We start from the raw sequence: 15,167 nt of genomic DNA, 5'->3' as shown, positions 1-15,167 counted from the left end.
GGACTTTTGCTTCCCTGAGTTTCACAGGGACATATCGCTTATTTAAAACTATCAGGTAAAATAACTATATACTTCTCTTTAAATAACAATTACATTTTCTTCATTAAACCTGGTGGACAGAAGGAGCAGATTTCAAAGCTTACATTCTTTATTCTCATTCATCCATTCCCCGATCTCACGCTGATTCGCCCATTGCCTTCACCCTCCAGACCATGATCTATGAATCGACTCTAAATTCTTTACAATGCTTATTATGCTTTTACTGAGACGCTAAATGAGCAGTAAGTGTTTTAAAGAACTTATACCCAATTTACCGGTCACAGCTTTTCTCAGCAGCACTCCATAAGCCCCCGCTCATTGTTCCTGCTCTCCAGGATCTACCTCACCACTACCTCAGTGCTCCCACACCATAAGACCACCATTTGTACACTACCAACACCCTATTCCAATGCTCCAGATTCCTCTCCCATTACTCCAATACTTAAAGACCCCTTTCCTTATACTCCCACAGCCCAATATTCCCTTGCTCCTCCCTAGCACCATCCTTTCAGTACTCCAATACCATAGGCCACCCTCCCAACACTACTTAAACTATATTGCACCCTTCAGTGCTTCTACATGCATGCTAAAGCAGCTTCCCTAGAACCTTTCGCTGGATTCTGGACTTTAACAAAGGTAAGGCATAAAATTCACTACACAGCTCAACAAACATAATAATAATCAAGGTCACGGATTTATAATTTTCATGCGAATATAGATATAATCACATAATGTTGCAGAAAAGAATGACCCATCCAAAAAATGGGCTATTTGCATATATGACAGGACCTACTCTCACTATACACAGAATGCTATACGTATCTGAGATGAGTGAGTGCTTAAAAAAAAATGCAGTATTGTTTAGGCCTTAAGATGGACAGGTAATTCCATCACCTTATCCCAGGCCATGTCATTGCTTATACCAGTGGGAAACAGCTTTACTCTTTAGCTAAAACTCAGTAATTGCAAAAAAAATCTAAATCAATATAAATTATGGTTTGTTAAATTAACTAAGCCACCACTTCTCTTCACCACAGTAACCAAATAAATAGTTACATTACATTATCATCTGCAAAACAGAACAAAGGATAAAATCTACCTCCTATTGTCAAGTTGTCTGGATAGCTAATCGTTTGCCGTACATTGCTACTAGCACTGTTAGTTTCGTTATTTCTAACCGCACATGATGTAATACCTGTAAAAGCATTAAAGTTAATTAATTAGTATCACACAACAAAAAAGGCTGAAAGAAAACAATTGTATAACAGTACTTGTGAATATTTAACAGGATTACCTGGTTGTTTCATGGCTGATTTTAGACCTAAAGGTGCCCATTCTTCACGAAGCCACCTATTCACCTCGTGGTATGAGTACAGCTTCATGAATATGAGAGCATGCACCACTATGACCACTGCTGATCCGGCTGCATGCAGGAATATCCCAAAGGGGAAAAAGGAAAGACAAGAACGATTAAGTACCTGTACAACAGCCAACCAGTCCAAGAACGTAAGTATTCTCAGTTGGCAGGGAGAGTTTTCAAAGCTGCAGCACAAATCAAGATGGCAAATATCAAACTTTTTATTTTATGCAATTTGCAATATATAATGAACAATTTCATATTAACAGTTATATTTCTGTCTTCAGTTATTAAGATTTGATATTTTGATTTTGATTGTTCACTCCCACATATCAGTACAGTACAGGTATTTCCATTAAAGGTCAAACAACATGACATAAATGAAGGATTATGAAGTATTGTATTAAAATGTTCTCTGTATCACAATTACATGGCACAATGGCTAGTAGAGGATGAACACATGGATTTTGATATGTGGAGGATACTTAAACATTTCTTTATCAAAAACCACGAGCAAACATCACAGAGTGGTGCTTTGAAGAAATGCATTTGAGGCACTTCAGGTAGCTTTCAGTTGCTGTGAAGCCACCAGTGCATTTTATATTAAGTCTGAAGCTAGGGAATTTAAACTTTTTTTTTGTACATACTGCCTCCTGTTAAAGTCATGGGAATATGGGAAAATTAACTGAGATCTCAATTTTTAAGAACTAATCTGCCAACTTTGTCCTTCTCCAGAAAGCATGGACTCCTTGTTGGACTGCAGTTCCATGAGAACAGGGAGTCCTCAGCTGTCTTGCTGAAATGATCATTCTTTATGTGTGAGCCTCAAATGTGAGGGATGGCAAGCTATTTGAAGCAGGCCCCAATCCTCTCCTCACTCAACATGCACTTCCAACGAAGATTACTGAATGGCAATCAGGAGAAGAGCATACAGCTGATTTTTCCCTCCCTAACCCAGTGGCACTCAAAGCAATTGTAACACCCATGCTATCACCTTATCTGAGATTAGGTAACCCATAACAGACCAGGGATCAAGTCCGAGACCTTCCTGGTCTATATGGTTTGGCTACACATTGGATAAATATGTTGGCCTAGCAAGGGAGCTGGAATATTCAATTTTATTTCAATGAGTGTCAAGAAAATAACTCAAAAAGGAAAACAGAATGCATGGAATGTGGTACAAACAATATGAACAATGAGTAGTGATGGTTTACATAGGAATAAACCACAAAGGAATAAACCACTAGCAGTCTAAATAGACTATTTGCCTCCGTGATCATTTGTTATGGAGAGGTGATTTTCAAATAGCGTCCAAAATTGGTGCAAAGTGGGTGGAGGCCATTTGCTGCATCTGCCCAAAACAGCTGACATGAGGCACGTGCTATTTTGAGGTGCGTGCCTCATTTCCATAATGAGGCAAGCTATCAGTGCTTCTCGTATTTGTAATTGGCAGTTCACCCATCCGGAGGATAGGAAATCTGCGATTTAAAGGCAGCCTACACCTTTTAATGGGGAGGAGCCTTTAGTCAATGGTGGATGTCAGAGCTGCTGTTGAAAGGAAATGTCTGCTGCCAGAGCACCCCCCCACCAACGCTGTTTCTTGGACAGTGTCGTGGAGGAGGTGACCAGGATGAAGGAGGTGTTGTTCCCCGCAGATGGGTGCCAAGTGCTCCGCCAGACAGCCTGACAACAGAGGGCCGAGGTAGCAGAGCATGTGAATGCCAGGAGTCTGACACCACGAACCTGGCAGTAATGTAGGAAGAAATTCAATAACCTAACTAGAGCTGCTAGGGTAAGACTCCCATTCACTGCTTTCTTACAAGCTGCACAGCCTTGAACACTCTACTCCAGTCGCAGCACTAGCAAGCCTTATCACCCACACTTTCCACCTCTCTCCTCTAATTACAGCAACATACATTAATGTAATTACTTCTGCTTCCACTGGTACACTCTGCACTGTTATTTCCTTCACAATTACAAGGCCCACATTCCTACACCTGGTACCTCTTTCTCTCACCATGCAATCTATGCTAAGCTGCCTCAAACATCACATCCCTTCAACAGGATATAATTAACATGCTCTCACTTGTTTTGCAGGACAAGCTGTGCACAACAAGGAGGAGCTACCCAGATCTGGAGGCGGGGCACCATCATGCAGGAGCTCACGCCAATGGAGGAGGATACAATCAATGTCATAGGCAAAGGGGGAGCTCAAAGTTTGGTAGATGTCAAGGTTTGAGGAAATTTCTCACAGGATACTTGGCTATCTTCCTCTTCTTATGTATTGATACTGAACTTTCTCCATCATACACTCTGAATGACAACCTACTCCTTATTCCAGCTCCATTGCAAGTCCTGGGACTATATGCAACAGAGGAAGGGGTGGGCAGTCCTCCTACAGAAGAAATGTCACTCACTCGCTTGGGTGCACTAGCTCAGAAGTCGGCACTCTGCATACTTTAGGCAGTGAGTTGCAGTGGTCTGCACTGGATGATTCACTGCACAAAGGTGAGCAGAGACGAGGGCAGGGCGAAAGGATGGCACAGGAAGCAACTCTCCGGAGGGCAAGTTTACATTCTAGCATTGCTATAGAGGGGATAGATGACAACTTCCAAGGCCCATCCTTTAAAAGACTAATAGGTCTGCAGCAGCAATTATTCGGTGCAATGGCCTACCAGGAGATTATTCATTATATCGGTATAGAGCCCACTTCCAACTTGTGTGGGGTCATAGCGCATGGCATCGAGGCAATGCAGTAAACCATGAAGCGTGTGTTCAGCTTTATGATGCTGCAGCGGGGCCTTCAGTAATAGAGCCAGTGGTGACAGCTCTGACAGCTTCGATAGAAGTTCAGACTTCTGCCATTCAAGCTCTGTGTTCCATCGTCTCTACGGGCTTCCACAGCGAGCATGAAAGCATGGAAAGGGATTTCAATGTTGCCGCACCGTCCTGCAGTTTGCTTTACCGCAGATCCCTCCAAGTGCTGAGGCACTGCCCCACGTGAATGGCAGCGGCACTATGGAAGAGGAAGATGCTGTCCTCTCTCAGGATGACACCACATCTGATTCCCCCACGAACCCCAAATCATTGCATGTCCTGGTGCCAGCACTCCAGCTGGGTCAGACTTTCCCTGCAGTAGCTGAACACTCTCAGGTTCAATGTTCTCGAGGTCATTGCCCACGGTCAACTCAAGTGCCCTCATTGGAGGATCAGCATCCTTCCACCGCCAATGCTGAAGCCACTGAAGTAGCACATTGTAGGAGCACTAGAATATTTAGGTAAACACTAAACTCAGGTACTACTGCCTTGCATCAGGATGATCATTAGTTCATGGATGTGTTAATGCTCATTGTCAATTGGAATTCGTGGTGTGCAGTTTGTTTGTTGACTAGCCATTGTGATTTTACTGAAAAACCGATGCTTGTGTTTGGGTTGAGTGCAGTTCTAAGGATGATGGAAGGACTGGGACGAATGTTAGGAAAGGGCTGTTAGTGCAGGAAAATTGCTCCTTGATGACCTGTTATCGGAGCTCTTACAGCAGATGGGATAGGTGGGCCATTCTCGTCATACTGTGTCTTCCTGTTCTTCATGCTCCTATGTCTGCACTTCTTCCTCTACAGGTGGCTCGATGGGTTGGCTCCTATGTACTGCAAAATTATGGAGCATGGAGCAGATGGCAGTGATTCTGGAGACTCTCTTGTGGCAGTATTGCAGGATACCTTCAGATGTATCCAGACAGTGGAAGCGTTCCTTGAGAACACAGATCATTTGCTCTATCAGGGCTCTGGTGATGGCATGGCTTTGATTATATCTCATCTTTGTGTCTGCGCACGGGTTCCTGACAAGTATCATGAGCTATGTATGCCGGTATAGCCGTTGTGTCCAAGGAGTCAGTCTCTTACCCTGACTAGATTAAAGAAAGGATGAACTGAGGACTGGTGCAGGATAAACAACAACAACAACTTGTATTTCTAAAATACCTTTAATGTAGTAAAATATCCCAAGGTGCTTCACAGGAGTATTATAAGAAACCACATTTGACACCGAGCCACCTAAGCAGAAATTAGAGCAGGTGACGAAAAGCTGGGTCAAAGAGGTAGGTTTTAAGGAGCGTATTAAAGGAGGAAAGAGAGGTAGAGAGGTTTAGGCAGGGAACTCCAGGCATGGCCACAATGGTTGAGCAATTATAATTAATGATGGTCAAGAGGGCAGAATTAGAGGAGTGCAGATATCTTGGGGGTTGTGGGGCTGAAGGAGATTACAGAGATAGGGCGGGGGAAGGCCATGAAGGGATCTGAAAACAAGGATGAGAATTTTGAAATCGAGACGTTGCTTAACCAGGAGCCAATGTAGGTCAGCGAACACAGGGATGATGGGTGAACGGAACTTGGTGCTAGTGAGGACATGTGCAGCCGAGTTTTGGATGACCTCTAGTTTACGTAGCGTGGAACGTGGGAGGCTAGCCACGAGTTCGTTGGAATAGTCAAGTCTGGAGGTAACAAAGGCATGGATGAGGGTTTCAGTAGCAGATGAGCTGAGGCAAGGGCGGAGACGGGCGATGTTATGGAGGTGGAAAGAGGCAGTCTTCGTTATGATTCAGATATGTGTCGGGAGCTCATTTCAGGGTCAAATATGACTCCAAGGTTGCGAACACTGGTTCAGCCTCAGACAGATGTTGGGGAGAGGAATGGAGTCACTGGCTAGGAACGGAGTTTTTGGCGGGGACAGAAACAATGGCTTCGGTCTTCCCAATGTTTAATTGGAGAAAATTTCTGCTCATCCGAAACTGGATGTCGGACAAGCTGTCTGACAATTTAGAGACTCCGGAGGGGTCGAGAGAAGTGGTAGTGAGATAGAGCTGGGTATCATCAACGTACATGTGGAAACTGACTCTGTGCATTCGGATGATGTCGCCAAGGGGCAACATGTAGATGAGAAATAGGAGGGAGGAAAGGATAGATCCTTGTGGGACACCAGAGATAACGACGCAGGAGCGGGAAGGTAAACCGTTGCAGGACATTCATTGGCTATGATTAGACAGATAAGAATGGAACCAGGCAAGTGCAGTCCCACCCATGGAGAAGAATAGAGTGGTTAACCAAGTCAAAGGCTGGAGACAAGTCAAGAAGGACGAGGAGGGATAGTTTGTCTTTGTCACAGTCAAAAAGGGTGTCAGTTGTGACTTTGATGAGAGCCGTTTCGGTACTGTGGCAGGAGTGGAAACCTGATTGCAGAGATTCAAATATGGAGTTGCGGGAAAGATGGGCATGGATTTGGAAGGCAACATGTTCACGGACTTCGGAGAGGAAAGAGAAGCTGGAGATGAGGCGGTAGTTTGCAAGGACGGAAGAATCAAGGGTAGTTTTTTTGAGGACAGTAATATGTCCTTACTATACAGTACAAATGCACACAATGGCCCATACTAGACCAGTCCTTTATTTGCCAGCACTGAAGTGCAGAAGATGGGTGGAGCTTCCCCTTTTATACCTGAAAGTCCAGGTTAGGAGTGTCTCCCACAGGTTCACCACCTAGTGGTCAGTGTTCTCACGGTGTACAACTTAGGTCAGTTTATACATGGATTACAATGACAGTAGAATACATGACATCACCTCCCCCCCAAAGTGTTATTGAGATCACAGGTTAAGTCTCTCTGGTGGTTTACGCTCCCTTGTAGAGCGCCTGAGTTGGGGCTCCGGTTGCTGGGCGCTGGCCTGAATGTCTGCTGTTTGCGGCGTCTCAGGCCTGTCTGCACTGCCCACAGTGACTGGGCTCTCCTCCACTTGGTTCCGGTGTTCGGTCACCTGTGGTGGAGTGAACTCTACATCGTGTTCGTCCTCTGCTTCTTCTATGGGGTTGCTGAACCTTCTTTTTGTTTGATCCACATGTTTGCAGCAGATTTGTCTATTGGTAAGTTTAACTATCAGAATCCTATTCCCCTCTTTGTCAATCACAGTGCCTGTGAGCCATTTGGGCCCTGCAGCACAGTTGAGGACAAAGACAGAGTCATTGACATCAATACATCGCGCTCGCGTATTCCCGTCATGGTAGTCACATTGTGACCGGCGCATGCTCTCAACAATTTTTTTCATGGTGGGGTGTATAAGAGATAACCTGGTTTTCAGCGTCCTTTTCATTAGCAGTTCTGCAGGTGGAACCCCTGTGAGCGAGTGTGGTCGGGATCTATTGGCCAACAGGAGGTGTGATAAGCGGCTTTGTAGGGAACCCCCTTGGATTCTGTGCATCCCCTGTTTGATTATCTGTACTGCTCGTTCCGCCTGGCCGTTTGAGGCCAGCTTGAACGGTGTCGTTCTGACATGGTTGATACCATTTCCTGCCATGAAGTTCTGGAAATTAATGCTTGTAAAGCATGGGCCATTGTCGCTGACCAAGACGTCCGATAGACCATGGGTGGCGAACATTGCCCGTAGACTTTCTACCGCGGCAGAGGATGTGCTTGAATTGAGAATGTCACACTCGATCCATTTGGAGTAGGCGTCTACTACAACCAAAAACATTTTTCCCATGAAAGGACCTGCGTAGTCCACATGGATGCATGACCATGGCTTGGCGGGCCAGGACCAGGGGCTAAGGGGGCTTCCCTGGGCGCATTGCCTAGCTGGGCACACGTGTTGCATCTGCAAATACAAAGTTCCAGGTCTGCACCTATCCCTGGCCACCAAACGTGTGACCTGGCAATTGCCTTCATCATGACAATGCCTGGGTGCTCATTGTGGAGTTTTCGGATGAAAGCCTCTCTGCCCATCTGGGGCATGACTACTCGGTTACCCCATAGTAGGCAATCGGCCTGAATCGAGAGTTCATCCTTGCGTCTGTGGAATGGTTTAAATTCCTCAGGGCATGCCCCGTACGTGGCTGCCCAGTCCCCATTCAGGACACATTTCTTGACTAAAGACAATAGAGGGTCTCTATTTGTCCAGACTTTGATCTGACGGGCTGTCACGGTTGAGCCTTCGCTTTCGAAAGCTTCAGCAGCCATGACCATCTCAGCATCATGCTCAGTTGCCCCCTCGGTGGTGGCTAGTGGGAGCCTACTGAGTACATCAGCGCAGTTTTCAATGCCTGATCTGTGCCGAATTGTATAGTCATAGGCAGCTAACGTGAGTGCCCACCTCTGTATGCGAGCCGGCACATTTGCATTTATGGCCTTGTTGTCGGCCAAAAGGGAAGTTAGGGGTTTGTGATCTGTCTCCAGCTCAAATTTCCTGCCAAACAGGTACTGGTGCATTTTTTTTACTGCATATACACATGCAAGTGCTTCCTTTTCTACCATCCCGTAGCCCCTTTCTGCCTGGGACAGACTTCTGGAGGTATAAGCTAGTGACTGTAACTGACCCTTGGCATTAACATGCTGCAACACACACCCGACCCCATAGGACGTGCATCGCATGTTAAAACAAGTTTCTTACATGGGTCATACAGCGTTAACAGATTGTTGGAGCGTAACAAATTGCGTGCTCTGTCAAAAGTCCTTTCCTGGCTGTCCCCCCAGACATTCGCGACCTTTGCATAGGAGCACATGTAGCGGCTCTAACAATGTTCTCAATTTGGGAAGAAAGTTACCAAAATAGTTCAGGAGCCCCAGGAACGAACGCAGCTCCATCATGTTACGGGGTCTGGGTGCTCTCTGGATTGCTTTAGATTTGGACGCAGTAGGTCTGATCCCGTCTGCTGCTACCCTCATCCCCAGGAATTCTACCTCTGGAGCTAGGAAAACTCACTACGCCTTTTTCAGTCGCAGACCTACCCAGTTCAGTCTGCGTAGCACCTCCTCCAGGTTGTGGAGCTGTTCTTCAGTATCGCAACCCGTGATGAGGATGTCGTCGTGAAAAACCACCGTCCTTGGAATCGACTTGAGGAGACTTTCCATGTTTCGTTGAAAGTTCGCAGCGGCCGAGCGAATCCCGAACGGACATCTGTTGTACTCAAACAACCCCTTGTGTGTCGTGATGGTGGTCAGCTTCTTCGACTCACTCGCCAGCTCCTGGGTCATGTAAGCTGAGGTCAGGTCCAATTTTGAAAAAAGTTTGCCACCGGATAGCGTCGCAAAGAGGTCCTCCGCCCTCGGTAGCGGGTACTGGTCTTGGATTGACATCCAATTGATGGTGGCCTTGTAATCACCACATATCCTGATCGACCCATCCGCCTTGAGCACCGGCACAATTGGGCTCGCCCAGTCACTGAATTCGACTGGCGAGATGATGCCTTCCCTCAGCAGGCGGTCGAATTCGCCATCTATCTTTTCCCGCATCACGTACGGCATTGCTATGGCCTTGTGGTGTACTGGCCTGGCGTCCGGGTTTATGTGAATCACTACCTTGGTCCCCATGAAAGTGCCGATGCCAGGTTGAAATACTGAGTCAAATTTGTCCAGGACCTGTGAGCATGATATTCACTCCACAGAAGAAATTGCATTGACATCGCCCCATTTCCAGTTCATGAGAGCCAGCCAACTCCTACCCAGCAGTGAGGGACCATCCCCCAGGACAACCCAGAGTGGAAACCTGTTCTCTGAATCTTTGTGGGTCACGACTACCGTGGTGCTGCCTAGCACCGGAATGATCTCCTTTGTATATGTCGGTAGCTGTGCGTCAATCGGCAATAATTTTGGCCTCCTGGCCTTGGACGCCCACAACTTGTCGAACTGTTTGATACTCATCAGGGACTGGCTGGCCCCCGTGTCTAGCTCCATTTATACTGGGATGCCATTGAGGAGCACTTTCATCATTATCGGTGGAGTCCTGGTGTATGAACTGTATATGTACTCCGCATGAACATGCTGAACTTCAGCTTCCAGCGATTTCCCCCAGTGTCCATTTGGCCTCGTAGGGCTTACATCGAGCCCATCCTCCTCGTACATCAACCTGGCTGCAGGCTTCCTCCACATATGCGGCAAGTGACCGCTGACGTTGCAATTTCTGCAGGTATATTGCTGATACCTGCAAGTTCTGGCTGTGTTTTTGCCGCCAGGAACCAACTAGAGAGCTGGCCATCCTAGACTGGGTGATGTGTAATGAGAAAGGACTAATTAGCAATCTTGTTGTGCGAGGCCCCTTAGGGAAGAATGACCATAATATGGTAGAATTCTTTATTAAGATGGAGAGTGACACAGTTAAATCAGAAACTAGGATCCTGAACTTAAGGAAAGCTAATTTCGACGGCATGAAGCGTGAATTGGCTAGAATAGACTGGCGAGTGATACTTAAAGGGTTGACGTTGGATCGGCAATGGCAAACATTTATAGATCACATGGATGAACTTCAACAATTGTACATCCCTGTCTGGAGTAAAAATAAAACAGGGAAGGTGGCTCAACCATGGCTAACAAGGGAAATTAAGGATAGCGTTAGATCCAAGGAAGAGGCATATAAATTGGCCAGAAAAAGCAGCAAACCAGAGGACTGGGAGAAATTTAGAATTCAGCAGAGAAGGACAAAGGGTTTAATTAGGAGGGGGAAAAGAGAGTACGAGAGGAAGCTTGCCGGGAATATAAAAACTGACAGCAAAAGCTTCTACAGATATGTGAAGAGAAAAAGAGTAGCGAAGACAAATGTAGGTCTCTTGCAGTCGGACTCGGGTGAATTTATAATGGGGAACAAAGAAATGGCAGACCTATTGAACAAATACTTTGGTTCTGTCTTCACGAAGGAAGACACAAATAACCTTCCGGATGTACTAGGGGACCGAGGGTCTAGTGAGAAGGAGGAATTGAAGGATATCCTAATTAGGCGGGAAATTGTGTTTGGGAAATTGATGGGATTGAAGGCCGATAAATCCCTGGGGCCTGATTGTCTGCATCCCAGAGTACTTAAGGAAGTGGCCCTAGAAATAGTGGATGTAGTGGTGATCATTTTCCAACAGTCTATCAACTCTGGATCAGTTCCTATGGACTGGAGGGTAGCTAATGTAACACCACTTTTGAAAAAAGGAAAGAGAGAGAAAATGGGTAATTATAGACCGGTAGTTATATACCGGTTAGCCTGACATCAGTAGTGGGGAAAATGTTGGAATCAATTATGCTGCGGTGCAGAATCCCAAAAAGTTAGTTTGCAGGTGCAGCAGGTAATCAGGAAGGCAAATGGAATGTTGGCCTTCATTGCGAGAGGGATGGAGTACAAAAGCAGGGAGGTCCTGCTGCAACTATATAGGGTATTGGTGAGGCCGCACCTGGAGTACTGCGTGCAGTTTTGGTCACCTTACTTCAGGAAGGATATACTAGCTTTGGAGGGGGTACAGAGACGATTCACTAGGCTGATTCCGGAGATGAGGGGGTTACCTTATGATGATAGATTGAGTAGATGGGTCTTTACTCGTTGGAGTTCAGAAGGATGAGGGGTGATCTTATAGCAACATTTATAGAGTCCACGGCCAGATCAGCCATGATCTTGTTGAATGGCGGAGCAGGCTCGAGGGGCTAGATGGCCTACTCCTGTTCCTAATTCTTATGTTCTTATCTTATGTTCTTATAGGATGAAATAGCAGTGCATTTGGAAAGCAGTGACAGGATTGGTCCAAGTCAGCATGGATTTATGAAAGGGAAATCATGCTTGCCAAATCTTCTGGAATTTTTTGAGGATGTAACCAGTAGAGTGGACAAGGAAGAACCAGTGGATGTGGTGTATTTGGACTTTCAAAAGGTCTTTGTCAAGGTCCCACATAAGAGATTGGTGTGCAAAATCAAAGCACATGGTATTGGAGGTAATGTACTGGCGTGGATAGAGAATTGGTTGGCAGACAGGAAGCAGAGAGTGGGATAAATGGGTCCTTTTCGGAATGGGAGGCAGTGACTAGTGGAGTGCCGCAGGGCTCAGTGCTGGGACCCCAGCTCTTTACAATTTACAATATACATCAATGATTTGGATGAAGGAATTGAGTGTAATATCTCCAAGTTTGCAGATGACACTAAACTGGGTGGCGGTGTTAGCTGTGAGGAGGATGCAGGGTGACTTGGACAGGTTAGGTGAGTGGGCAAATGCATGGCAGATGCAGTATAATGTAGATAAATGTGAGGTTATCCACTTAGGTGGCAAAAACACAAAGGCGGAATATTATCTGAATGGCGGCAGATTAGGAAAAGGGGAGGTGCAACGAGACCTGGGTGTCATGGTTCATCAGTCATTGAAAGTTGGCATGCAAGTACAGCAGGCGGTGAAGAAGGCAAATGGCATGTTGCCTTCATAGCTAGGGGATTTGAGTATAGGAGCAGGGAGGTCTTACTGCAATTGTACAGGGCCTTGGTGAGGCCTCACCTGGAATATTGTGTTCAGTTTTGGTCTCCTAATCTGAGGAAGGACGTTCTTGCTATTGAGGGAGTGCAGCGAAGGTTCACCAGACTGATTCCAGGGATGGCTGGACTGACATGAGGAGAGACTGGATCAACTGGGCCTTTATACTCTGAAATTTAGAAGGATGAGAGGGGATCTCATAGAAACGTATAAGATTCTGACAGGACGGGACAGGTTAGACGCGGGAAGAATGTTTCCGATGTTGGGGAAGTCCAGAACCAGGGGACACAGTCTTAGGATAAGGGGTAGGCCATTTCGGACTGAGATGAGGAGAAACTTCTTCACTCAGAGAGTTGTTAACCTGTGGAATTCCCTGCCGCAGAGAGTTGTTGATGTCAGTTCATTGGATGTATTCAAGAGGGAGTTAGATATGGCCCTTACGGCTAAAGGGATCAAAGGGTATGGAGAGAAAGCGGGAAAGGTGTACTGAGGTGAATGATCAGCCATGATCTTATTGAATGGTGGTGCAGGCTCGAAGGGCCTGCACCTATTTTCTATGTTTCCACACCTCCAACATGAGCCGTTGTTGGAATCAAAAGGTCGATTGCCAGTCGATCGTCTCTGACTGTCTCTGTAACTGTCCTGAAACGCACCATTGATAGGTGTTGATGGCCCCATTTCTGGCCGCATTGTCCCTTGCGATGGCATGAATCGCCGTTCAGCTAGCCATTGTCTCTGTTGAATTCCCCCTTTCTGTTCGACTACATGCTCGGGCATGTCCGATTGCCCCTGTCTGCCTGGAGAACTGTGTGCCGCGTTAACAATGTTGACTCCCTGTCCATTTGCTGCATTTAAACATCATTCTGGTCTCTTCCTCCCCTGAGATAAATGTCTAGGCCATCAAAGCCGCCGTTTCCAGGGTCAAGTCTTTGGTCTCAATCAGTTTCCTGAAAACCCCAGCGTGCCCGATGCCCTCAATAAAAAAGTCTCGCAGCATCTCCGCTCTGTATGCATCTGGGAACTTACCTAGGCTCGCTTTGCCCTTCTCGACGCCGGTGCGTGTAAAACCGGTGTCTCGCCATGTGCATGCTGCTCGCCGGTTTAAAGTGTTCCCCGATCAACTTACAGAGTTACAGAGCTCTTCAAAAGTCTTGTCCTCTGGCTTCTCTGGCGCTAGAAGGTCCTTCATCAGGGAGTACGTTCTGGATCCACAAACCGTCAGGAGATGAGCCCTGCGTTTGTCGGCCGAATCCTGTCCCAGCCATTCCTTAGTGACGAAACTTTGCTGTAGTCTCTCAATAAAATCGTCCCAATCATCACCAACACAGTACCTCTTGTCTGTGCTGCTAGTGGCCATGCTCGCGTGGTTTAAATCCCAGTTTCTCATCGCCAATAATATGTCCTTACTATACAGTACAAATGCACACGAGGCCCGTACTAGAGAGAAGGTCACACTGTGACCAGTCCTTTATTTGCCAGCACTGAAGTGCAGAAGATGGGTGGAGCTTCCCCTTTTATAACTGAAAGTCCAGGTTAGGAGTGTCTCCCACAGGTTCAACTTAGGTCAGTTTATACATGGATTACAATGACAGTAGAATACGTGACAGACAGGGATGATGACGGCAGATTTGGGGGAGAGGGGGACAGTACCTGAGGAGAGAGAACCGTTAACAATGTCAGCCAAAAAAGGAAGTTGGCTGGTCAGCAGTTTGGTGGGAATAGGGTCGAGAGAGCAGGAAGTTGGTCTCACAGATAAAGCTATCATTACAGCTGCCAGGATACTTGGTACAGACCTACATGATGCACTGCATGTTGTCACACCCCAACTGCACCTTCAGCAAGTGGAAGCCCTTCCTATTGATGTGTACTCCAAGGTCATGAGTTGGAGCACACAAGCATATGTGTGTGCAGTTAATCATGCTCTACACCTAGGGGAAGCCTGCAATTCTGGCAAAACCCAGAGCCCTGTTTTCTTGCTCCATAGGGAAAGAGGTAAAGTTATTGGGGTAGAAATTCGCGAGGTTTGCACCACCCGTTAGCACCACGAGATCGCGCTAAAATGCCATTGAGGGCTTTAACGCCACCTGATGCTGGTTCCAGCGCTGCATGCCATATCAGTGTTGCCGGTAGCACTGCCGCTACAATGCGATTGTCAGGGACCTCGCCATCACGGAGATCGTGACATTAGTAAGTGTGCAACGCTGACTCGATGCCCGATCACCCAACTTCATTACAGCCAATCAACTTACCAGTTGGAGAAAACAACGACAGCTTCAGGTGGCATGCAATAGTATAAAGTCGGCTCCAGCAATGCTATTTAAAAGAGATCATCACCAATCACTCGGACCTGAAAGGTTTTCTTTGCGTGACTGTGTGCTACTTCCTGTTACTGGAAGAGTTTCCTTTATTCATTTCAGATTTCTTTAGTGTCAGGGAGTGTTGCAGCAAGTACAAAACTCCATAATTATTTATGGAAAGTTCCAACCCATAGTACTTGCTAAAAGTCATGGGGACTGTACTGGCAGTGG

General features: G+C 46.5%; 1 protein-coding gene across 4 annotated transcripts in view; it reads right to left on the bottom strand.

The window, feature by feature from the left end:
* The window catches only part of LOC139278726 (diacylglycerol O-acyltransferase 1-like), a 247,479-nt gene that overhangs the window by 130,760 nt on the left and 101,552 nt on the right, over positions 1-15,167 (bottom strand). For 3 of the 4 annotated variants that reach the window (XM_070897803.1, XM_070897804.1, XM_070897806.1), the window contains 2 exons: positions 1,334-1,462; positions 1,139-1,234 (listed from right to left, as the gene is read on the bottom strand). In XM_070897803.1, coding sequence (XP_070753904.1) covers positions 1,139-1,234; positions 1,334-1,462 — 225 coding nt within the window. The remainder of the gene's footprint in view (positions 1-1,138; positions 1,235-1,333; positions 1,463-15,167) is intronic. The other variant, XM_070897805.1, reaches the window with a different exon arrangement.

This window comes from Pristiophorus japonicus, chromosome 13 (assembly GCF_044704955.1).
Source record: "Pristiophorus japonicus isolate sPriJap1 chromosome 13, sPriJap1.hap1, whole genome shotgun sequence".
Classification (NCBI taxonomy): domain Eukaryota; kingdom Metazoa; phylum Chordata; class Chondrichthyes; family Pristiophoridae; genus Pristiophorus; species Pristiophorus japonicus.
This window is presented reverse-complemented; position numbering and strand designations above follow the sequence as displayed.